This window comes from Erpetoichthys calabaricus, chromosome 7 (genome assembly GCF_900747795.2).
Source record: "Erpetoichthys calabaricus chromosome 7, fErpCal1.3, whole genome shotgun sequence".
NCBI classification, from domain to species: domain Eukaryota; kingdom Metazoa; phylum Chordata; class Cladistia; order Polypteriformes; family Polypteridae; genus Erpetoichthys; species Erpetoichthys calabaricus.
In genome coordinates, this window is record NC_041400.2 from 149,590,974 (window position 1) to 149,617,263 (window position 26,290).

At 36.3% G+C, this 26,290-nt stretch overlaps 1 protein-coding gene across 1 annotated transcript in view; it reads left to right on the forward strand.

Moving 5' to 3' along the window:
- Positions 1 to 274: 274 nt before the first annotated feature.
- Positions 275 to 26,290, forward strand: part of dapk1 (death-associated protein kinase 1) — a 219,140-nt gene continuing 193,124 nt past the window's right edge. The window contains exons 1-2 of the mRNA XM_028805545.2: positions 275 to 534; positions 1,427 to 1,595. Coding sequence (XP_028661378.2) covers positions 1,534 to 1,595 — 62 coding nt within the window. The 5' untranslated portion in view covers positions 275 to 534; positions 1,427 to 1,533. The remainder of the gene's footprint in view (positions 535 to 1,426; positions 1,596 to 26,290) is intronic.

Below are 26,290 nucleotides of genomic sequence, written 5' to 3' on the forward strand. Positions count from 1 at the left end.
CCACCCCGAACTCAGTCTGCGTGCCAAAAGAAAGTTGGAAACATCACCCCCATTACAGGCGAAATAAATAAATAAACAAAAAAAAAACTACGGCTAAACACGAAGGGCCTCGCATTCTGGTGCGAGCACCTGAAGTCCTACACTTGGATTCGTTCCAGGCTGTCTTGGCTTTTGACGTTTGAAAGCGAGCCTTCGGATTGGCTGGCTGGCTAATGCACTTCACCCGGGTAACCGCGCCGTGGTGCCTCGTGCAGTCTGAAACACACCAGCAGCATAAGCGCTGGAGGCGGCGGCGGCGTGCAGCAAAATTACAAGGAGAAAGAGAGAGAGAGAGAGAGAGAAAGAGAGAGAGAGAGAGAGAGAGAGGCTGCGAGTCGAAGCACACGGGTATTGTTACCTTCCGCTTGCTTTCTGCAAACATTCGCTCCCCTTTAAATGCCGTCTTCGGCAGGAGAGAGAGGCACACCGTCACCCGTGTGACAACCCAGGCATCCTGAAAACATCTGCTTACCTGAAGGTCCGCTAGATCGTGAGGTACTTTCCTGTGTTTTTGCTCACCATGTCTTTCATTATTTCTATTCGGACGTCCAAAAAATAGCAAGCTAGTCGTCAGGCCAGGGAGTCGAGCGCTGAGAGAATGCTTATTGGGACTTACCCGTATCCCTTCTCGCCGGCTGCCAGCATTTCAAAATGTAAATATTAGACCAGCTGCCATAAGGTATTTCGGAGTCGTGTGCCGCCTAAGATAATTATTATTTTAAAAGCGGTTGTTAAATACCCTGAACTTCACCTTACTTGGTTGATTTTATGGGAATTTTAACATTTTATTTGCTCTCCAGGCAACAGCATGTTTTATACAGGAATCCTTTTAGCTTCCTGCTTTGGCACAAATGGTGTTTATCGAGAAGAGAGATAATGGTGTGGTTGGGAGTGCTTTAGGGGAAGATTGACACAAGTGGCCGACAGCAGTCCACATGCGAGCATTGTTGCGGTGACACTTAGCTGGTCATTGATTTGCTTTTGGGTCTTGGATGTTTGATACGCAGAGGAGTAATTTTTACTGTGTGATCTTTTGACACATAGCAGTAAAAGGCACTATATCAAATAAAGATTAATGTTTGTTTTCTTACTTTTTGGGAAGCGGGTAAGGGTTAACGCCTGAACAGGAAAACGAACGACGTTCCACTACTGTCCCTCTGTACCATCAACCTTGACAGTTATTAACAGTGTTACCTGTGCTTTACATTTAAAGGAGTATAAAATGACAGGTTGTTAACAGTTATCGCAAAATGTACGTGTTCAACTTTTGGTAACAACATCATCTGTTTACACCTGTGGGTTTTTACATGTATGCTCATTAGTTCTTGGTGAATGTCTTGTTGAATTAAATAACCACTTCTCCACTCTTTTCTTTTGTAATATAAAGGATACATATGTGCCATCCAGGTAAAAATGTGGAGAAGCTGATAAGGACTGCTGTGTATGGTGTTCAAGTTGTGTTTTTGGAAATCCAAAAATTAAAAGGGAGCCATCATGACGGTGTTTAGGCAAGAAAATATTGAAGATTATTATGACATTGGAGAGGAGCTGGGAAGGTAAGTAACTGCAAGTTCCTTTTTTATGTATAGCATATTGGATTTCAAGACAACATATTCTGGGTAACTTGAAAGTTGAAGAAATGGCTAAAGGTTATTGCATTTGTTTATAGTTGCTTAGTGGCATGTTATTGTCAGTTTTTGTAGTAGCTGTTTTTGCATTGTAGTTATCTGTACTGGAAGTGAATTGCAACATTATTAATACTCTTAGTTGGGATAAATATACATTCTAAGAAAGTGACATATTGTACATGAAAGCGATACTGGAAGCAAAGTGTTTGTCTATTTTGAAATCTATACATCTATTTTCAGATGAGCTACAGAGAAAGCTGTTCAAATTGTTTTGAATTAGAGGTTCATCTCTAAATAGCAGTGAGTTACTTGTAGTTTAGTGGGTATGGTTACTTACATTTTCTAAATGGCCTATGATCACTGTGTATGGAATGTGATGGCATGCTTCCTTGTTCTGAGTATTTTCCTACCTTTTAAAATACAGCTGTCTAGATTGGTGTAATTAATTGCTTTATTGCTGCAAAAGTCAGTTATGAGTAAATGTTCGAGTCATTTTTTTGAACATTTACTGTTTAATTAGAAATTATATGAATAATTTATATATCATTGTGAAAAACTGCAGTTAATGAATAAATAACATGGTTTCTTTTATTTGTACATACATTAATTGCATTTTACAATATTTGATATTTGTTTTCCTAAGTTTTTTTATTTTAACGAAAACAAATGAAATAATGTGAAAGCCATCAAACCCCATTATGGTATAATGTGAAATAATGGCAAGCAATCAAAACTTTTTTTGGGTTGCCTACAAAGTGACAGGTATACTGTAGAGAAAAAGTTTGAAACTGCAATCTCTTGGTTTTATCCACTGTGTTTGGTAGCTCTTTTACCAGTTGAGGCACTCAGTAGTGCTTAAACAATAATCCATTAAATCTCAATGGCGTTTCAAGTTTCTGCTTGGAAACCAAGAAGCATACATTAATAGTGATGGCTTAAATGTGATGCAGTAATAGTTTTAAGCTTGGTTTTCTATATGGAGCTTTGAGAGAGAGAGAGAGTGAGAGAGATACCATTTAACTTAATCCAGGAGGAATCTATTTTTTTTCCACAGTTTTCTCAATAGCTTTTTTCTTTTCTATGTATATATGTTGCAAGAGCTGAAAATTGCCCAGAGTTGTTTGCTTTTTGTTTTAGGTTAATCATTAATGGTCAAAATGGATAACTGAAGAAATTTTGGCATGGAAATCTACCTTTGACAGAAATGTTGTAGTTCTTGAGATTAAACATTTTGCATTATACAAAATATCACTATTTTCATCAATTGTTTTTTCAGAGGACAGAATGGGTCAGAAGTAGTCAAAAACCCTGTCCCAGCATGTGTTGGAACAACTGTGAATTAAAAGCTAGTGGCCTTGTTGTGAATGTCTACATCCAGAATAATGTCAAAGGGGTCAAAAGTATAAATGTAAGATTTGTGCTAGAAAACATGCAAGAGAGGAACACAAAATAAAAATTAAAACCAAACCGAAGTATGAATCTGCGGCCACTTATTTCATTAGCATTGTTTATAGCTCCTGCTACCATTTCCCTAACCCATTCCTCATCCCCACCCTTTGTGTTTAATCAAATAAAGGTAAAAAAATGGCTCTAAATACATTTCTTAGGCCAAGTTATATATAACTAAGGTTGAAATGCAATAAAAATCTACATAAAGATCACAAATATATAGTAGATTCCTCCTTCCCTCACGCATTTATTTTCATATAATATCACTTCCTTAAAATGTGCATTGTCTCAGAGCATGCATTTCGTAATATTATTATTATTACTATTAACATGTGTCAGAATGTTAACAATAATTTTATCTTTTGCACAGTACAAGGTAAAAGCAACTACTCATTTTTTAGGCTTCATTCAAACGTATTATATGAAATTAAAGAATGACATTATTCTTCACTCAGATTTGCTTTTGGCAGTTTATATGAAATAAAGGACATTATTATTTAAGTGCAGCATAGTACAAACAATGCAGCGTTTAAGCAGCTTGGTTAATGTTTTTTTGAGCAGGAAGAAATAAAAATAGAGACATTCTTCACTTCTTCTAATGCTGTGAGTTCCTTAAATGAAGTAATAAAAAAAAAGTCTCTGACTCGGATCTATTCAGAATCAACCCATTTATCCGATGAAAGTCAGTAATGAAAAGCAACAACAAATAACCGCAGTTCTTGAAAACAATGTATTTAAGCATGTAGCTTAGAACACTGTACCAATTTTAATACAAGTATGCTACCAAGTCTGTTTTTCATTCTTTCCCATTAGTGTAATTTTGGTGCATCCAACATCATTATCTGTCTTACCACATAAACAAAATGAAAGAAATAAATTGGATCTCCCAGTTCATTCCAGCATCAGTCTGGAATTTTTCATGAAGTCTGCCGATTAGAGGCACTGGTGGAGCAAAAAACTGTCAATAGAATCTTGTTGAACAAAGTCACTTCAGTTCACTGAAGTACTTTTTTCTAATTTGGTTAAAGATCAGAACACATTGTAGCTAAATGAAAATAGGAAGACATACATAGTGTTTACAACTTTTGTTGGAATTTTTCTTACCATTATAGCTGACCTATGAGAAAAAATATATTTGAAATTTGAATCGGTTTGACTCATCCGTTGTATATTACTGTTAGTATGTGTTTTTTTAACAGCTAGTGATGCAAATGTACACCTTACAATGGCAATTGTTGCAAACCTATCAAAGCAATTCTATGACACAGAATTTAAAAGCAAGCGGTTAGAAAAACAGCTATAAAGAATTTGTTTAAATTATCATGTTTGAATTTATATTTTTAATATTGATTTTAAGCAGTATTTTTCAATTCTTGGAGAAAAAATGTCAGAGAATAAATGTACAATGTGCACATTCAGGCACTCCATGATGGTATCATTCTTCCAAAGGAATCCCCATATCTGTCACAAATTAAATTCAAGTCTGGCATTGTAATGTGATATTTGTGAATGCCAGTACTAGCTTAATTAAATGTTTGGTGAGCATCTACTTGATTGATATACCACTATTCTCAATCTGCTGTTATTAGTATGTATATATTTTATATTGTTATATAAAATGGTACAACATTGTCCATTTGAATAATGCAGGTACTTTTAAATGCTAGAGAAAGGGATTTCTGTTCTTGCTTTTTTTTTAATCAAATATGTATCCTGTATCATGAAATTTCACTGATATTGTTATTGACAAAAGTTCAAGTATAAAATAAGTCAATAACAAAGTCTGACACAGTCACAGTTCTGGAGACTTAGACAGATAGATACTTTATTACTTCCAAGGGGAAATTCACATGACTTGGCCTGTCTGTCTGTCTGTCTGTCTCCCTCCTGGGCATTCTACAGTATTACATAAGTTGTGCTGGGTAGTCTAATAATATTATAAAATCCTTTCATTTTTGAATTCTCAGGCTTCTGTTATCTTTGGTGTCAGATCATTCCCAATGCTAATAAAATATCCTGGAAGTAAAACATTGGCATAAAGGTATAAAGTAATTGTTTTTTGAGGGGCAATTTTTTGCATACCGCCATGAAGTTAAAGAAGGGGAATTTTTTTTTAAACACATACAGACATTTCACAAAATACACAATTTAACATTTTAGAATAGATGCCATTTCATGTCATTTTCTAAACTGCTTAATCCAGACTAGTGTTGTAGGGTGCTGGAGCCCATCAGAGCCAGCGTTGGTTACAAGGCAGGCGGAAACCCTGGACACACACATACCAAACACACTCTAGTGCCAATTTAGTGTCACAAATTCACTTAACCTGCATGTCTTTGTACAGTGGGAGGAATCTACAGGCACGGGGAGAATATGCAAACTCCAAGCAGGGAGGATATGGGATGCAAACCCTGGTCTACTTACCAGTGTATCAGTGTGCCACTGTGCCACCTAAAATAGAAGTATATTGCCTAATTTCACTTATTTGAATAGTGAAATAGACTCTGTAGTTTCATTGGTAGCATTAAAATACAAAATTAAGCAGCGTATAATTCAATTTTCTTATCTATCAATATATTTCAGATCATTAGCATTATATTGTTACAATACAAAAGAAAACAATTTCATACAAGTCAGTGGTACTTAAAGTATGAAGTCAAAAATGCAGCAGATAACCTATGGCTAACAGTAACTAGTTAGTGTTATTCAAATAGGTTTATTTTTGTATAGCATTGTAACAGCAGTTAGAAACAGAACCGTGATGTAGTGGAATTGTCACATATCTGACTGTGTGAAATTATGGGCTCCCCTCGTAAATAATCAAAAGAGAAAACTGTATAGTAATTGATAAAACTTGGACTAGAGAGCATAAAGAAGTATAAGGTTAGAAGGAGCAGTTCACAATAAGCAAACAAGTAGATCAGGAAGGGACAGTACTGATTTAAAAATTGATACAGTGTACAGGGGTCCTCAGGTTTAGTCCTGGGGCCTCATGTATAAACGGTGCGTACACACAAAAATGTTGCATATGCCCGTTTCCACACTCACATTGCAATGTAGAAAAACTAGGTGTAAAACCATGCACATTCTCACACCAGCTCAAACCATAGCATACACAAGTTTTCAGCTCTCTTTTGCAAACTGACAGCACCCAGTGTCAAAGCAGTGCTACTGTTCCAGGGTGCTTCCCCTTTATTTTTTAGATTCACATCCCTGACATGGCTTTATCAAATACATTGACATTATCCGTATACCGTTATTTAGTTTAAGGCATCTGATTATAATCAACCTGTAACCATATAATGGTGCACGGAATGGCCAAACTGTTCCAAATACTATAGCTGCTTTAGCGTTGTTACTCTCAGTGCACCATTGAGTATTTTAACCCGCTGTATCGGAGTGTGGAATCACAGCTGTACAGCAGCTGATCGGAAAGCTCCACGCCAGATTGTGTCAAGAATGGAGAGTATTCTCGGAGTACAGCTTCTAGCACACGCTGCCTCGGCCATGTGCACAGTCTATTTGAACTTCTCACATTCAGCTAATGCTTCAGAGCCTTTCCTGCACGAACCTCGCAGTTCCGAAACATTTTCTTCCCAAGAGAGATAAATGCACTCAATCAGTCCTTCAAGTACTCCCGGTAGAACTGTTTGTATTTATAAGTATAATTACCTCACTGTAAACTTGCATTACAGTTGTAATATTGCACAACCTGAGCCACTTATGCTTTCATATTGTATATTTTTCATTGTTTTTTTTATCATTATTATTTTTATTTTACCATTTTATTGGAAAATGTTTATGGAGGATTTGCATATTGAATCTCATTACCATGCGATAAAAATAAAGGAATTCAATTCAATAGAAGAGAGCGTGTATTTACAGATGATGACGACTGGATTATAAGTCGATTTAGATTTCCAGGCGCTATCTTCTTGGATATCATTTTTCAAATGAAATGCAGTAAATTATATATATATATTACATTATACAGATACATTTTTAACTTAATACTAGAATTACCAGAGTCTACGAAAAAACTTGTAGATCTGGCCCACCTTAAAACCGTTCTCACCTCTCTTTTGTCTTCTAAATGTGCCGATTAAAACGAGCAGCAAGTAGCTGGCTATTCCATCCCCCGCCGTCGCAGAGCGTTCACTAAGTTTTCCCAGCTCATGCCTTGTTTGATTATCTGAGAGTGACTGAACTGCTGGAGTTTTAGAATGGAAATAATAGATCGTTATTTGGAATACACACATTTCATGCGTGTTCCGTTTCTACAGTAATCTGTGTAAACACATTGGTAAAACAGAAACTTTTTCATATTTTAGTAATAAATGTTACAAAATGTAGGCATAAACTATAGAATGTGTGAAACCTGAAGTCCAAACATCAAATAAACACTTTCACAAAAGGTTCAAGGATAATACAACACCTTCCGTGGCTTAACTCTTAAGGTTTGCTGAATTGGAACACAGCAGCTGTGCCATGCTACAGAGACCAGAGTTCGATTCCCAACTTTGGAGAAAGTCTTTTTTTTTTTTTTCCTTAAACGGACATAAAATTTATATATTGGTATGCACTGTAAATTTTTTAAGTTTAAAATGTCGATCGCAGTTATTTCTGTTGATTAATTCATGCTTTTTACTTAGAGTCAGAACAGAAGCTTGTTCGGCTTATTCAGCTTCTGATCTGACTCAACCAGTGCCAGTATAACTTCACACCCGATCTGACGCTGTTCGTTTTCAAATAATATTGCATTACTTCTATTCGCGTCATAAAATGATTTCTTCAAAACGTCACATATATTTGTCTCTTTCTTTTTTTAAAATGTGCATTGTAGCACGCAGCAACTGGCCACCTGCATGTTCTTGCGCACACTGAATAAGACAGCACTATATGCAATCATCAGATTCAAATGTTAACAGTTACATAGCATGGAATGGAAATCAGCAGTTCTTAGCATTGCACCACGCAAGCTGTCATATCAACCGCCTACTGTAACTTGCTTTCTTTTTTCTTCGGGTATAGTCTTGAATAAAAGTGCACTTGTTTTGTTTTACTTTTACATCAACATATGTTCCTGTGTTTGAGCGACATGGGCATGCTCAAAAAATATGCGTGTAATGCCACGAAAAGTGCACGCAGACACTTCAGTTCGCAACCTTTGGTACGACAATGCAGTCACAAGTACACTGCAGAGCTATAGCGCTTCTTTATGTGAAAACAGCAGTGTCAGATGGGGAGTGTCTGATGATTGCATATAGTGCTGAAGTTACTGCTCTTTACTATGCTTTCCTCTGCATGTCCTGGAGTACAAAAGAAACAGCATACAGCAACATGTAGAGACTGGCAAGATTGTGGGGAAAAAAAACACATGGTTGTATGTATCGTGATACACTGCAGAGCTACAGCGTGTCTTTATGTGAAAACAGCAGTGTCAGATGGGGAGATGGGGAGAGGCGGGTGGTGGTAGGGTGGTAGGGAAGGATCCTGAACGCGACTGAGACAATGAAGAGTGAATTAAAAAAAAATAAATAAACAAAGCTAACCTTTACAAATATCATAAATTACACCGGCTGTTACAGACTGAAATCAAATGTATCTTTTTATTCTAAAATAGTAAAAATAAAAAAACTTCTCAAAAGGGAGTCATGCAGGATCAAACTCGTGACCTTCTAAGTCCCAGTCAGCAACTGATACTGTTGCGCCATGGCAGCAGTCGTAGTAAATGAGTGTCAATGTCGCACACTAAGGCGGCTTTTTTTTGTACCTTTTGTGAAAGTGTTTCTTTGATATTTGGACTTCAGGCTTCATACATTATATAGTTTATGCCTACATTTTGTCATTTGCTACTAGAATATAAAAAACGTTTCTGTTTTAACAATGTGTTTACACAGATTACTGTAGAAATGTAACACACATGAAATGCGTGTGTTCCAAATAACGATTTATTATTTCCACTCTAAAACTCCACTTCACTCCCAGATAATCAATCAAGGCATGAGCTGAGAGAAGTTCGTGCACATTCTAAGTTGGTGGGATGGAATAGCCGGCTGCTGGCAGCTTGTCTTTATCAGTACATTTAGATGACAAAAGACGCTGGCGGAGAGGTGAGAACGGTTTTAAGAAGCGATTTAAGGTGGGCCGGATCTACGAGTTTTTTCGTAGGCTCTGGTAATTAACACTAGAATTACCAGAGCCTACGAAAAAACTCGTAGATCCGTCCCACCTTAAATCGCTTAGCACCTCTCCATCAGCGTCTTTTGTCCTGTAAATGTGTCGATAAGCAGCAAGCAGCCTGCTATCACATCCCCCACCGCCGCGCAGTTTTCTCAGCTCAAGTCTGTTTACCTGCGTGTCAGTTGCTTGGAGTTGTATAGAGTAAGAAGTCAAGCAAAATGACACCTTTTATAAATACTATATCTTTATTTGGAGCACATGCATTTCATGTGTGTTCCATGTCTACAACAATCTATGTACAGTAAACACATCATTAAAACAGAAACGTTTTTCATGTTTTAGCAATAATTGACAAAATGTAGACATGAAGTGTTTAATGTGTGAAGCCTAAAGTCCAAATATCAAATAAACACTTTCACGAAAGGTACAAATATAACAGAACAAGTGCGGTTCTACATCGGAGCAAGAATGCACGTCGCACATTTGTCATCGCTGTACTTTGTATATAAGAGCCAGATCGAATGTTATTTACTTATTTACCTTTATTTATTTACTTACTTCCTACAACGTAAAGTCACAAGTAGACTGCAGAGTTTCCCGTGTACACATACAAAGTACAGCGATGGCAAAAGTGCAACGTGCATTCTTGCTCCGATGTAGAACCGTCGTCACCGAGTTCACCTCTGTTATAGCGTGTCTTTATGTGAAAACAGCCGTGTCAAATGGGGAGGGGGGGGTGGGATTGTGAACGCGACTGAGAGAATAAAACTGAATTAAAAAAAAAAAAAAAAAAAAACAAAGCTAACCATTACAAGTATACATTTACACCGGCTGTTACAGACTGAAATCAAATGTATGTTTTTATTCTAAAACAGTAAGAATAAAAGCAGCTCACTTCTCAAAACGGACTTGTCCGGGGTAGAACCCTTGAAGTTTTGATTACCAGTCAACAGTTGATACCGTTGCGCCACCGAAGCGGTCGTAGCAAACGCGTGTCAATGTCGCACCCTAACGCGGGTTCTTTTTCTGCAGTTATATTTTTGAATAGAAGCGCACTTGTTCTGTTATATTTGTACCTTTTGTGAAAGTCTTTATTTGATATTTGGAATTCAGGCTTAACACATTATACACTTCATGTCTATATTTTGTCAATTATTACTAAAACATGAAAAACGTTTCTGTTTTAATGATGTGTTTACTGTACATAGATTGTTGTAGACACGGAACACACATGAATGTGAATTTCCCCTTGGGATTAATAAAGTATCTATCTATCTATGAAATGCATGAAATGCAAGGCGGTGGTGGGATGTGATAGCAGGCTGCTTGCTGCTTATCGACACATTTACAGGATAAAAGACTCTGATGGAGAGGTGCGAAGCGATTCAAGGTGGGACGGATCTACGAGTTTTTTCGTAGGCTCTGGTAATTCTAGTGTTAAATAATGTATACTTTTATTAAATGTGTGGAGAGCGGTTGCGATGAACTGGTGCCCCGTTCAGGGATTGTTCCTGCCTTGCGCTATATGCTTTCCAGGACTGGCGCGACTCTGGATGGAGAGATGGAATAATTAAAAATGTACTATGAAGGTATTTCAGTATTCCTTAAAAGTTTTGAAGAATTGGCATTCTAAGCTTACAGATGGCTTGACATTTATTAAAGAGCTGATTGTGTAGCGATTGGTTACTTGGGGAAAGAAAAGGAAGGACATGAATTGGGGGTTAGAATGTTTGAAAGAGACAGTACTGCTGCAATAAATTATTTTATCAAGGGTCGTGCACGGCGCAGCAAGCATCTTGCAGGAGGCAGGAACAATCTCTGGATGGGACTCTCTACATTGTACTTTAATGACAAACTACATGATTAAAGTGGAAATTTTGAGATTAAAGTTGGCATTTCGAGCTTTTGTTCCCCATTGTATCCCTATTTTTTTTTTTCCACTGTACCCTAAAAAGCTTCCATATGACACTCAGATGGGCTACGACTTGCCTTTTCATGGCGACTTTGATATCTGAGAACTTTTTTTTTTGTAAACATGTATAACGAAGATATTTTTAAAGTTCTGAACACTCCGTGGGCTAAGTTTATAACTAGTTTTAGTTTCACAGAGACGTTTATTGTGTGGTGATTGGTTATGTGGAGAAAGAAAAAGGAAGGATAAGAACTGGAGTTTTGGTACGTCAGAGATGGCACGCGTGCAATAAAGAGAGCCCGCTCAGAAGAACATCCATTGAATTCTGTGTACGTGTCTCCAACCACCAAATCTCAAACCCAAGATTTACACAATATTTAAGTTAAACCTTTGCAATACCCATTCATACATCCAGTTTTTTGGAGCCTCATCACACCTGCCATAAAGTTCTCTACACTGAACATACACCTGGGGACCCCTTACTGCGAGGGAGCAGCACTACTGCCTCACTACCGTGCATGTTTAATACCTGCTTTAATGCATTTCATCATGAAAATGATATCAAGTATTTATCTTAGCATTCTAAATTTTCAGAGAGCAGGAATATCATGAAGTGAATGCATTCTGTGCGGTGATTGCTGCCGGTCCCTCCTCTTAGTGCGGAGGCAGTCAGTTTAAGAAGTGTAGTGATTAACAGCTGGGTCGAGGAACACTTAACACAAAGCATTTAATGTGCTGCATTAATTTATGACGGGGTGTGAGAAAGTCTAGTAAATTAAACATTGATTTTAGGATGAAGTTTAGTTTACGACATTCTACTTTAATTAAAATAAACTATGAGAATAAAGTGGAAATGTCGACTTTAATCTCGACATAAGCGTCAAAATTAAAGTGGAAATGTCGAGTATAAAGTCAACATGTCAACTTTATTCTCGACATATAGTTTGTTTTTTTCTTCCGTGTCCATATTTTTTTTTCTTCACCGTGGCCCTAATATGATTCCGTAGGGCTATACCACAAATAGCATTAAAAATGCAAGTTGCAGTTTTATTATTTATGTATATAGCTTAGCTTGAAGCAATGTCCATATTAATGCAGTTTGCCTAAATGATGGTTCAGTTGCTAAAGAGGTCATCACCAAGTTGCACTTGTTTTATTTTATTTTAATTTGGTGAATAATGTGTAATGCACCTGGGCTTGAAGTCTTGAAGTAATAGTGCAACTATAAGTAATAATACTATTATTTATTTTGTTATTATATATTAGTTTAAATATTATGCAGTTTAATGATGGTAAAGCTGTTTAAAAAGTCACTTTAACGTGTCAGTGGACAGAGATGGTTAACATTAACAGAAAGTGTAGTTGATTTACAAAAAATATTTACTATTTATTCCTTTTCTAAGACATGTTCAGTGCAATACAACTTTTGACAAGTACCTCTGTATATTTTACTAAGTCTAAATGCCTCTTTGGATAGTTGAAAATATGTTGTTAAAAAATAGTTTATTTTTGCAAAATTTGTTCAATAAAAAGGTTCTATATTTTGACTGCATCTGTCATGCAATGTGATTCCTTCTCTTCATTAGTGTCACCCCCTTGAAAACTGTCACTTTATGGGGCCATACAAACCTGTATTAATACTTGTATGCACATTAAAATGTTTTTTTTTGTACAATGCTCATGACAGTGGAATAGGTTATTCTTACCCAGTCTACTGCAGTAATTGCAGTGGAAAATGTGGTTAACATCCACTTATGTATGGGGAAAAAAATACCGTTGAATACCATGAAACCAGGATAATTTAGAAAAATACCGTGATATAGAATTTTGGTTGTACCGCCCACCCCTAATTTGCATATTTAAAGAAGTGTAGTTCTGGGAGGAGTCCGGGATGGGTGGCAGGTGCGTGCACGAGCGTTACATTTCACGCAGACTGGGATTTATATAGCTGAAGTGCTTGGTAGTTGGCTTGCGGGCGGTTTTCTGCATCTAAATTTTTTTGTGTGTACACACATTTCCTCGACTTTTGTCCATACACCATGTTTTAGTGTGAGTTCTACGCACAGCATTATGCATGAGGCCTCTGGAGGGTTTGTAAATTGGGCCAAGTTAGATCAATTTTTCTCAGTTTCAGTTTTGGGGGGGTGGGGGTGATGGCAACTGTGGCTGCAGCATTTTGTTTCAGCAATGTTCAGTGAGTCATTATACCTCCAATTGATTTCATTGTTTAATTACCAGCTCTTTTTCTCTATTTATGCGGCCTTCAAAAGAGTGAAGTATTGTGAGGTTTACATTTAGAAATTGTTGTAATAAAATAATGCACACATTTAGAGATTACTATAAGTCTTTATATTCCACTGAGCCCAAAGAAGACAACACGCAATCTAATGCATTTCTGGATAATTCACAAATACCACAAATAGATGCTTTAAGTGCTGAGGAACTAGATAAACCTCTAACGCTAACAGAATTACTAGACGCTATAAAGTCACTACAAAGCGGGAAATCATCAGGCCCTGATGGTTACCCCGTAGAGTTTTATAAGAAATTCTCCACTCAGCTAGCTCCACTCTTATTGGTAACATTTACAGAAGCTAAAGACCACCAAATACTACCTCAAACATTTCGACAAGCATTAATCACCGTCTTTCCTAAACAAAATAAGGACTTGTTACAATGTGCATCATATAGACCAATTTCACTCCTGAATAATGATGTTAAGATACTCTCAAAAATCCTAGCTAGAAGGATGGAGAAAGTGCTGCCCTCGGTAATATCACAAGATCAAACTGGATTTATTAAAGGCCGACATCTATCTTCAAATCTCCGACGCTTGTTTAATGTTATATATTCACCAGCAAAATCAAACACCCCAGAGATATTACTATCATTAGACGCAGAAAAGGCATTTGACATGATCGAATGGAATTACCTTTTCACTGCATTGGAGAAATTTGGGTTTGGCCCGAATATTTGTGCTTGGATTAAACTACTGTATACCAGTCCAGAAGCTTCAGTTTGTATTAATAAAATTTGCTCAGACTACTTTAAACTAGAACGTGGTACCAGACAAGGATGTCCCTTGTCGCCACTGTTGTTTGCAATTGCTATTGAACCACTGGCGGTTCACTGCCGAAATTCTCATCAGATAAAGGGGATTGTCAGAGAAGGACTGGAACAGAAAATTTCTCTATATGCAGATGATATGGTCTTATATATATCGGACCCAGAAAACACTGTCCCTGCTGTTTTAACAGCACTAACAGAATTTCAAAAGATATCTGGTCTTAGAATTAATCTGAATAAAAGTATACTCTTTCCAGTGAACTCACAAGCATATAATATTAAATTAGACACCCTACCTTTTACCATAGCAGATCAGTTTAAATACCTAGGGGTAAATATCACAAGTAAACATAAAGCTCTTTATCAACAAAATTTTGGCGTCTGTATGGAAAAAATTAAGCAAGACTTGCATAGATGGTCAACCCTTCATCTCACTCTAGCCGGAAGAATTAACAGTGTTAAGATGAATATCCTTCCTAAACTTCTCTTTTTATTTCAAAACATTTCAATATATATCAATAAATCGTTTTTTAAACAGTTAGATTCAATAATAACCTCATTCATTTGGAACTCAAAACACCCACGTATCCGAAGAGCGACCCTACAAAGACCTCAGGCAGAAGGTGGCATGGCTTTACCTAATTTTCAGTTTTATTACTGGGCAGCAAACATACAAGCCATAAAAACCTGGACACAAATAAATGCACATACACAGGCTTGGTCTGCAATAGAAGTAAAATCCTGTAGTACTTCTTTATATTCCCTGCTTTGCTCTCCAATAAATGAAAGTTATCGCAAATATACTAATAACCCAATTGTGCTTTACTCACTCAGAATATGGAACCAAATTAGGAAGCATTTTAAGATGGAAAATCTTTTATCAGTGGCACCTTTGCAAGGGAACCACCTCTTTCAACCTTCGCAAGTATATCCAGTTTTTAATACCTGGAAAAGTTTTGGGATTAAAATGCTCAGAGATCTTTATATAGACAACATATTTACATCTTTTGAACAATTACGTTCAAAATTTAACCTCCCAGCTACACATTTCTTTTACTATCTTCAAATTAGAAATTTTGTTAAACAGAAATTGCCCGATTTCCCCCACCTTGCACCCTCCACAATGCTGGAAAAAATACTGCTCAATTCCGAGGAAACAAACACTATTTCCGCAATATATAAAATCTTATTAGAGTCCCTACCTTTCAAAGATCCAAGAGGACATTGGGAAGAAGATCTCTTAATCAATATATCAGAAAAGGAGTGGAAGGTAGCAAAGCAGAGAATTCACTCGAGTTCTATATGCGCAAAGCATAGAATTATTCAACTAAAAATTATATATCGAGCTCATCTGTCTCGCTTAAAACTGTCCAAAATGTTTCCAGGCCAGGATCCAACCTGCGAGCGCTGCAACCAAGCTCCTGCCTCACTGGGTCACATGTTCTGGGCCTGCACCAAACTAACATCATTTTGGACAAAAATTTTTAAGTGCCTCTCAGACAGCCTTAGTATCACAATCCCTCCTAACCCACTAACAGCTGTGTTTGGTGTCCTTCCAGATGGACTTGAATTGGAGAAGGACAAACAAACGGTGATTGCATTCACTACACTCTTGGCACGCAGACTTATTTTGTTAAATTGGAAGAATCCTAATTCTCCTCTTATAAGTCAGTGGGAAACTGATGTTTTATATTATTTGAAATTGGAAAAAATCAAATTTTCAGTTAGAGGATCTGTACAAAATTTTTTCAAAACTTGGCAGGATTTAATCAATATTATTTTAGAATAAGAGAATTAACTATTATTGTATTTAACTCCCTTCTCCATCTCTTATTTATATAGATATTTACTTCTCCCCTTCTTTTGTCTAATGTTGCCTTATTAAAAAGCTTAAAGAAATTTTCCTTTAGCTAAGCTCTCCTTCTCAGGGATGGGGTTTGATTTGTTTTCAAATTTGTTGGGTTATAAATGGATCTGTTTGTATGGAATGATTACAATGAAAATTAATAAAATAAAAATATAAAAAAAAAAAAAAAGAAAGAAATTGTTGTATTTTTGCCATAGTTTTACATTTAAAACAGAAACCGGGAAATAACATTTTCCTTAATAAAGATAGAAGTTTAATTAAAAGCAGAAGTTGGTAGGAACAAATGCCTGTAACCACAGTGGATCATCAGAACTGAACTTGGGAATCATTAAGTTAAATGGTAAACTGCTAGTTACCTTGTCTTTTGCCTGTCATTGTTAATTGGCAGAGAGAATTTAAACAGTTAATGCAGCTGTTTAAGATTAAAAGAAACAGTTAATAGTGAGAAATCTTAACAAGGCAAGTAACTAAAATAATACACAACAAGGCCACTTGTGTAGTTACTGCTTCAGCAATAATAATTTGCTTCAAATTAAGAAATTGCACTATGTGGCTCTCCAAGAATAAACACGATGACCACTGCTTTAGTATACAACTTACCATGTGCATTTTTATACTACCATCAACACAACAGTGTACAGTTTATTAAATAATATGGTAAAGTGAAATGGAGTTGAGTTTGAGTGTAGGCACTCGTGTTTATATATAAAAAAAAAAAAGATATGGGAGGCATGCATCTTTTTTTTTTTTTTTTTTTTTTGTTCATTAATAAAGTTCTCACTTGTTTATTTATCCTGCTGGTCCATTGTGAATCTTATCAACATATTTATGTAAAGTGGCCCAGACAGAGGCCCATGTTCCATTCCATACATTTATTGAAAATCCAATTTTAAGGTCCCTTTTCCAGTGCTGTCTTGATATATTTCAAAGTGTCTTGTTTTGAAAGCATTAGTTTATTTTGAAGATCTCGCCTCCTTATTTACAAGTTGTATGTTTAATGTATACAGTAGATAGTGAGGTATGGTGAGGAAAGTTGATTTTTTTCATTTGCTTGTAGTAATTTTTTTTTTTTTTTTTATACAAGGTTGTATTTGAGGCAAAACTGTTCGGAGGACAGAAACATACTGTACTTGTTACAAAACTGTCAATATTCCATATCCATACTTAAGTATTTTTCACTTTAGGGATGGTGGAAAATATGACTGTTAATTGCACCAATGCAAGATGACAACGTTTTCAGCTTCAAGTGTCTTCTACATCAGTACCATATTCTCAGTGAGTGTTGAATTACTAGATTTCTACTTAGTTGGCACTTAGTAGTGGTATACAGAGCAAGACATACTGGAAAGAATTTGTGCAAAAGTTCCTGTCCATGGCTAGCCAGTTTGAATATTTTCTTTCTGATTCCTTCCATATTTTCATAATATGCGTATTCACACCACTAGTAGTAGAATTAATCAAGTTAACTATCACTGTATCCACCTCTGCTTTATGTCGGAGAAATGTATTTATTTTATCAGTGACCTCTTTGTATTCCAAATGAAGGAAGTTAACGTTGCATTAAGTTTAAAAGTTTTCTTATATATATTGAAATGCACAGAAAATGTTCAACGTTGAGGGGACATTTGTTTTAATAATGTAAATTCTGTCAGCTAGTTAAATTTGAATAGGCTGGACTTTAAATCCTTGCATGCTTTTGATTGCAGTGTATGTGAACTGCTGAGAGACAATATAAGGAATCTGATCAAATTTAAGATAATATACAAGGCTAGTAATAAGAAATAATGTGTTCTTGTTTAAATAAATTTGATCACAGAAATTTTGACACACTCCTTTGTGTACATTTAGTACTTATGGTAGTAATGAGCATAGATTTGAAATATAAAGTACCAAGTTATCTGCATAAAAGGATACAGTTTGTTCAAGTGCACCCATTACAGTTCTCCAGATTCATGTTTGTTTCTTTATATTTGGCTAATACCCTATCCAAGACATTTTATTTTAGGCTCATGTTAGATTCCCCTGCATGTTAGAGCACGGTTAATTTTAATGACTTGTTTGGTCCACATAGTGGTTTACAGTCAGTAATTGAACCACCAGCCTTGGCCTGTGAATATCTGTTGTGTTCGAAGTATGATATAAATGAAAATAGATTCAATGGTGATGGCAAATAAAATTGTAGGAGAGTGAAAAGAAGTTAACTAACATAACCTTCTCAAAACTGTGTAATCTAGCTCAGGGTTACTGGGGCCTGGAGCCCATCTGTTTAAAAAGCAGCATCTGTGTGTGTGTTTTTTTTTAATATATATAAAGCTAAAAAAAATAATGTTTTTGTCTGTAAAGTTTTGCAAATGAGACAAGCTGCCCTTTACTAAGCAAGCACATTTTATTTAATGTTGCTTTGAAAATGTTTCCAAGATAGATATGGAATAAAATGAAAAGTAATATGTAATCTTTACAAAGACGGAGAGAATAGTACCACCTACTTAAATGGAAAATTAGTGGACTGACTCACAGAAATATACAAATTTGGGAATCCTTGTTGATAACCAATTTTATATTTGTGCCATGATTTTATTAAAAAAATCACTAGGCTTGTTTTTCATACATGGATGGATTTCAACTATTTTTTTGGTCATTTAATACAGGTAAAATTCCATTACAATGAATATCTTTACAACAAAATTTTCATTACAACAAAGTATTTTTATTGGCCCGACACTATCCCCATATGACACGAGTCTATAAAAATTTCATTACTACGAAATACATTCAGCAGATACTTTCATTACAACAAAGTGCCCAAAAGAACCTGAACTGCCTGAATGAATCATCCACAGAGCAGTTAGTTCTGTGGTCGCAGCTCAGTTGTGCATAACAATCCCCAAACAGAAACATTGTACATTTTTTTTCTTTCTTCAAACTTTCCTCGTACTGCTGTTTTTTTGCTGTTTTTGTTTTCGGGGGTTTTCATTGATACCTTTTGCTTATTGCTCGTCAACATTTGATAAACATCCATTGGAATTTAACTTATTGTCACCTTCCTGTAGAAACAGCAGACACGAAAAAATGATAGCAGTTCATATTGGGGGGGAAAACTTCACATTTTTGCAGCCCTTGATTGCGGCAAAACAGACTGGCAGTGAATTCGGAATTTTGCCATCGACAATATTAACTTTCTTGAAAGACCGAGCAAAAAAAGAAAAATCTCTGGTTGCAAATGTATGCAAACTGCTGCATTTGAAGATGTCAAAAAAGCAGTTTTTATGTGCTTCAGTGATGCTTGTTCAAGAAATATTCATATTAATGCGGCACTCACTCAAGAAAATGTGAAGTTTCTAAACTCTCCTGGGATCTCCCCCAACTGGACAAGGCACCGATGGTACAATCGCCATCTGTTGCCGGGGCAACAGCAGGCTCACAGCTCTGCTGCGGCTCTTCACCAAAGCAAACAGAAAAGATATTGATGGGTGAAGCAAGGAACATTGTAAATGCTGGAAACAGTATTACTTGGCCACTAACCTGGCCACGACCCTGCCTGACTGCTGTGTCTGTATATAGGAGAGTGGCAGATCATGCTACAATAAATAACCCTGCTGTTCCTGTTTCAAGCTGAATAAAACTGGTTTTGCTAAAGTACTGAGACTCAGCCTCGTGTTTTGGGATGCAACACAGGGACTTATAGCGTGACAATCAGTCTTTTAGGATTTGCTTCTGTGGCCCTTCACTGTAGCGCTGTGACCCTGTTATTGCCCTGCCCCGGCAACGGACAAACAATCTACCACAGATGCGGCAATCACGCTTTGGGACACACTTCAGAGTGTCGTTCCCGGTGAGGGGGTGATTATCCCAAAAGAGTTCAGAAACCTCACAATACGAAGAAGAAGAAGAAAATGATCAGATTCTGATTGATAACTGTGCCATCCACCAAGGTTATTATAGTTAATGAAAACTAAAATCAAAAGTATAAATTGTTATTAAAAAAACTTTTTCGTAAACTGAAATAAAATAATTAACAAAACTGAAATGAAAACTAAACGAAAGTATTAAAGTAGCTGGAAAGACTAACTGAAATAAAATAATAATTTACTAAACATAATTTTAGTTTTCATTTTTGAATTAATTTTCTTGCTGTTAGTTTTTAACCCTTATAACATTTAACTGTATAACTGAAAGCCATCCACCATGAGCCGTCTGCACATATTCATCCAGTGATTGGCGGCTGGTGACAGAGGGCAGCTGTTCACACAGCATTTGCAGTGACGGAGCAAGCTGAATACGGGCGGCTGAAAGCATGTGAAATAGGAAGTGCCGCCTTTCTTTGCACTTGTTGTACAGTTATATCAAGATGTAATTCAAACGCCTGAAATTAGAATGTGCTGCTCAACCAAAACTTTACAGTATGGACAAAAAAATCTTGAGTTAGTAATGTTTCAGTTTATTTCTCAGGTGCCTGCTATTTGTTGGCAGTAATTCACCTGCCACTTCGCACTTGAAGTATACAAAGTATAGAGAAAGTATAGTAATCATGAAAAAAATTCAACCTCAACATTTTGATGAATCTTTTGATGAATCTTGACATTTTAGAACTCCCAGAGTCCGAAAATACCTTTTTTTGTAATGATGTCTGTGTGTGTGTGTGTGTGTGTGTGTGCGTTTGTGAATTTCCCCTTGGGATTAATAAAGTATCTATCTATCTATCTATCTATCTATCTATCTATCTATCTATCTATCTATCTATCTATCTATCTATCTATAAACACGATATCTCAAAAACGCAACTAGATAGATGGATGAAATTTGGCATGTGGTCATTACACCAAAACTGTAGATCTGTATTAACTTTTGGGCCAAATCCATCAACTGGAAGTGGTACTTTATCTGAACACATACTCTCTTTTATTCATGCAGCTGCAGAGTCCAATGTATTCAACTTTACTTTTATAATAATTGTTCAATATATTATTAATTTGATTTGATTTGTTATTGATGGTTCTTTAATGTACAGAATATAATCATTGTCTTGCGGTTTACTCCTCAAATATCCATCCCCATATCTGAGTACACGAGAAAGTCTGGGGAAGACCACTCCCGATTTTTGAAAATAAAACGGCACTGATCAAGAGACTGACTAGGTCATCATACAAGATCGGCATATTGTTGCCGACCAATCACTTTTGCTTTTAAAGAGTCATTTAACAACAAAGCAATACAAACCTTGTAAAATTTCTGAGTTGGCAGTGTTTCTACTGAAGTACAGGTAGGTGGGAGAAGAAAGTCTGCCAAGTACTGAAAAGCTAAACATACTAATTTGTTTTTGTATTTATGCTATAGTTATGAACTATAAAAGATAAATTAATATTCACAGCTCAAAATACCTGATGCTGTGAAAATAATCCAGTAGCAGAATTATGCTTTAAAATATCTGTTTTTTCAATGTTTCTCTCTCTCTCAAATCAGATAGTTGAAATATCATATTCTTTTTGTTCTCAGTATCAGCCATATCATACATATTGCATATCAGGGATTTTTCTTGCCTTGCATCCAAACCTGCTGGGGTAGACTCCAGGTTCCTGTGATCCTGCTCTGGATAAATAGGTTTAGATAATGTATAAATTGTTCTTACTCTCAGATGCTGCCTCTGTCATTTTGTGTCTGTCCATACTCTTATTACCTGCTCTTGCTCTGCTCATTATGGGTTTACTGTTCTTATGGTGGGCTATTCAAGTCCCACTGTCCCTAACCTTCACACTACATGCTTGTTTTTCTTTGTTTCCCTCAGTACAGCTAGGTGGGGTCTGCACACTCATTCAAGCCTAAGAGCCTTGTTCTTCCTTAACCCCTGTGATTTTCATGGTCACACATGTCAGGACACAGTAGAATCTCTTCTGATTTTTTTATATCTTTCCAGGCCTGCAGGTGCAAATTGTTTGTGCCTGGGATAGAATCAGAGATTAGTATGGCTGGTAGAAAATAACAGAGCCCAGTGTTTGAGATTTTTGAATGAAATTTTGAAGGCATTCATTATAAGCACATTGTCGTTGGAGCAGGATACGGTCATATGAAAAAGTCTGGGAACCCTACTTAATTCTTTGGATTTTTGTTTATCATTGGCTGAGCTTTCAGAGTAGCAACTTTCTTTTAATATATGACATGCCTTATGGAAACAGTAGTATTTCAGCAGTGAAATTAAGTTTATTGGATTAACAGAAAGTATGCAATATGCATCATAACAAAATTAGACGGGTCCATAAATTTGGGCACCCCAACAGAGATATTACATCAACACTTAGTTGAGCCTCCTTTTGCAAATATAACAGCCTCTAGACGCCTCCTATTGCCTTTGATGAGTGTCTGGATGGAGGTATTTTTGACCATTCTTCCATATAAAATCTCTCCAGTTCATTTAAATTTGATGGCTGCCTAGCATGGACAGCCTGCTTCAAATCTTCCCATAAATTTTTGATGATATTCAAGTCAGGGGACTGTGACGGCCATTCCAGAACATTGTATTTCTCCCTCTGCATGAATACCTTTGTAGATTTCGAACTGTGTTTTGGGTCATTGTCTTGTTGGAATATCCAACCCCTGTGTAACTTCAACTTTTTGATTGATGCTTGAACATTATCCTGAAGAATTTGTTGATATCGGGTTGAATTTATCCGACCCTCGACTTTAACAAGGGCCCCAGTTCCTGAACTAGCCACACAGCTCCACAGCATGATGGAACCTCCACCAAATTTCACAGTAGGTAGCAGGTGTTTTTCTTGGAATGCAGTGTTCTTCTTCCGCCATGCAAAGCGCTTTTTGTTATGACCAAATAACTCAATTTTTGTCTCATCAGTCCCAAAGCATGTTCTTCCAAAATGAATCTGGCTTGTCTACACAAGCATTTGCATACAACAAGCGACTGTTTGTGGTGTGAGTGCAGAAAGGGCTTCTTTCTCATCACCCTGCCATACAGATGTTCTTTGTGCAAATTGAGCTGAATTGTAGAACGATGTACAGATACACTATCTGCAGCAAAATGTTCTTGCAGGTCTTTGGAGGTGATCTGTGGGTTGTCTGTAACCATTCTCACAATCCTGCACATATGCCGCTCCTGTATTTTTCTTGGCCTGCCAGACCAGGGTTTAACAGCAACTGTGCCTATGGCCTTCCATTTCCTGATTACGTTCCTTACAGTTGAAACTGACAGTTTAAACCTCTGAGGCTTTTTGTAGCCTTCCCCTAAACCATGATACTGAACAATCTTTGTTTTCAGATCTTTTGAGAGTTGCTTTGAGGATCCCATGCTGTCACTCTTCAGAGGAGAGTCAAAGGGAAGCACAACTTGCAACTGACCACCTTAAATACCTTTTCTCATGATTAGACACACCTGTCTATGAAGTTCAAGGATTAACGAGCTAATCCAACCAATTTGGTGTTGCAGGTAATCAGTATTGAGCAGGTACATGCATTCAAATCAGAAAAAGTACAAGGGGACCCACATTTTTGCACAGCCAGTTTTTCAAATTTGATTTAATTTCATACAACTAAATACTGCTTCACTAAAAATCTTTGTTCGGAAAACACCCCAGTACTCGGATGTTCCTAGGAAATGAAAGACATACCACTGTTATCTTTTTTGTTGAAAGTAGAGTACATTATTATGCAGGCTGAGAGGGGTTCCCAAACTTTTTCATATGACTGAATGTTGTGTGTTGTAGACATTTAGAGTAAAAAACCCTCACACCTTAAAATTCACCTAAACTTCATTACAAACTGGCCCATTCTGGGCAATAAAAGGAAAAGAAAAAAAGTGCCAACAGTCACGCAGATTTGTTCAGCACAAATGACATAGAAAATATTTTAAAAATTATAAAATTGTGTAAAATTGTTCATATTCAGTATTTGGTTTTGATTATGCTTGTTTTTCTCAGACAAAAACAAAACCAAATAGTAAAGTATATTGTGTAGTGTAGCAAGCTTCCACTAACATTAAATTCATATTATATTCAAACCCATTAAGTGTATAGTTAACTCCATAGTAGCTCTTTAACCATACTATAATTACTAAAACTGAAACTAATATATATATAAAAATAAAATAGAAATAGCTTTGTAAAATAAAAACTAAACTAAAACTAAAAATCCACGATGAAGGAAAACTAAAATTAAACTGAATTTCCAAGTAAGGTCAGAAAAATATAGAAATAAAAACTAATATAAAAAGGCAAAACTACTGTATAATAACCTTGCCACCCACAACATGCTTCCACATTTAGATAATGTTCACGTTGAATTCCTCTCAACCAGTTGCACAGCAGTGCTTCAGCCATTGGACTTAGATATCATTCGCACCCTGAAAGTGTATTATCGCAAGGAAATGCTGAGAAAAATTCTCGTCAGCATAACTTGTAGAAACACGAAACAAGCTATTGAAATGATTGCAAACGCCTGGACGCAAGTTATAGAAAGCACTATAGTGACAAATACAGAATCTCATTACTGCAAAATTTTCATTACAATGAAATATTTTTTAGGTCCCTGACAGTTCGTTTTAACAGGATTTTACCTGTAGTAGCATGCATGACAAGCAACGGTTTGCATTATAGGATAATACAATGACCTTCTTTGGAAAGACAATATCTTGTCAAAGCAAGCAAATAAATGTATGTTTGACACATAGATAGATAGATACTTGATTAATCCCAAGGGGAAATTAAAAAAAAATTGAATGCCAAATATGCATGCTTGCCTCCCACAATAAAGGGTTCTGGCGATTCTATTACAGTGTTAGTTGAGTTTTTCCTGACGCACTTATTCCACAGATTCACCTTGTGCTGACTAGGAAAATTCCAATAATTACAAAGTAATTTTGAGTGATCATGTTAAAGCATTTATTTTCTGATGGTGGCAGAATCTTCTGTAATGACAGTGTATCCATTCTCATGGCACAAGTGTTCAGTGAATGTATTAAAGCGTGCAATGGTTGTGTAAAACGTGTACCATGACTCGGCCATTAAATCTCAGCCAAACTGAGCACTTACAGAAGATTGTGGGGGTTGTTTAAGATGGCCTTTTTTTTTCTACCAACATTATGAATGGTAAGACTTCTTATGAAAGAATGGTATGGCCTCTTTCATACAGTGGCTTAAAAAAGTATTCAGCTTCCAACAGATTTTTATATTTTGTTGTTTGAAATAATCTGAATTTGTTATAGACAAAATCTGGACATTTCCCTCATTGCTGAACACATTTTTATACTGTGTAAAATTAAATAAGAAACTTCAAAAACTTTGACCATTTTACACCCAGTCAAATATGGGTATCATTTAATTATTTCACCCTTTTTGTAGCTGCAAGACTGGACTTGCTCTTGCACTATACTAACCAACATTTAGTTGATGGGTGTTATCTATGAAGGAAGTTAGTGGATTACATGGTTTAAATGTAATTCTCTAGAGAGAAATTCCCCTTAGTTTCAGTAACGCCTGACAGTATAGTGGAGGCATTAAAAGGAAAGCTTGAAAGTGAAGGAAAAAGGACATGGGAAGTCCAGGGAAGGGTAAAAAATCATTTCAAAGGCACTAAACATTCTTCAGAGCTCAATGCAGTCTTTATATGGAATACTAAACTATTTCTACACTGCTTATATCTCGCCCTCCCTCTAAACTGAGTTGCTGGACAACAAGTGTGCTTCGTAGGGAAGCTATTCATGATAAATGGTGGTATTGAATGAGTAGCAGAGGTCACTGGCTACAATTAAAAATGGTCTTCATGGATCAACAATTGCCAGGGCATTCCACAAGAAAGCTTTTATGTTAAGAGTGTCAAGGATGAAACTCTGGGCGAAGAAGGAAAAAAAATTGGCCACAAGGTGTTTGCAAAACATCACCTAGGGGATATGTTGAAAGGATGTTTTGTGGTCAGAAGAGACTAAAGTGGGACATTTTAACTTAACTACTAAGAGAAATGTGTAGCATACTGTAAATTGGATATTCCTCACCATCCAGGTTAAATTACTGCTACCATAAACAATAGTTGTGATTTCATCCTTTTATAGGAGTGATTTTCAACAGCAAGAACTGTCAGTCTTGTTAGTAATTAGGAAAATTGTAATGGCTACAGAAATTGAAATTGTGGGTAAAAACATATGCTCCC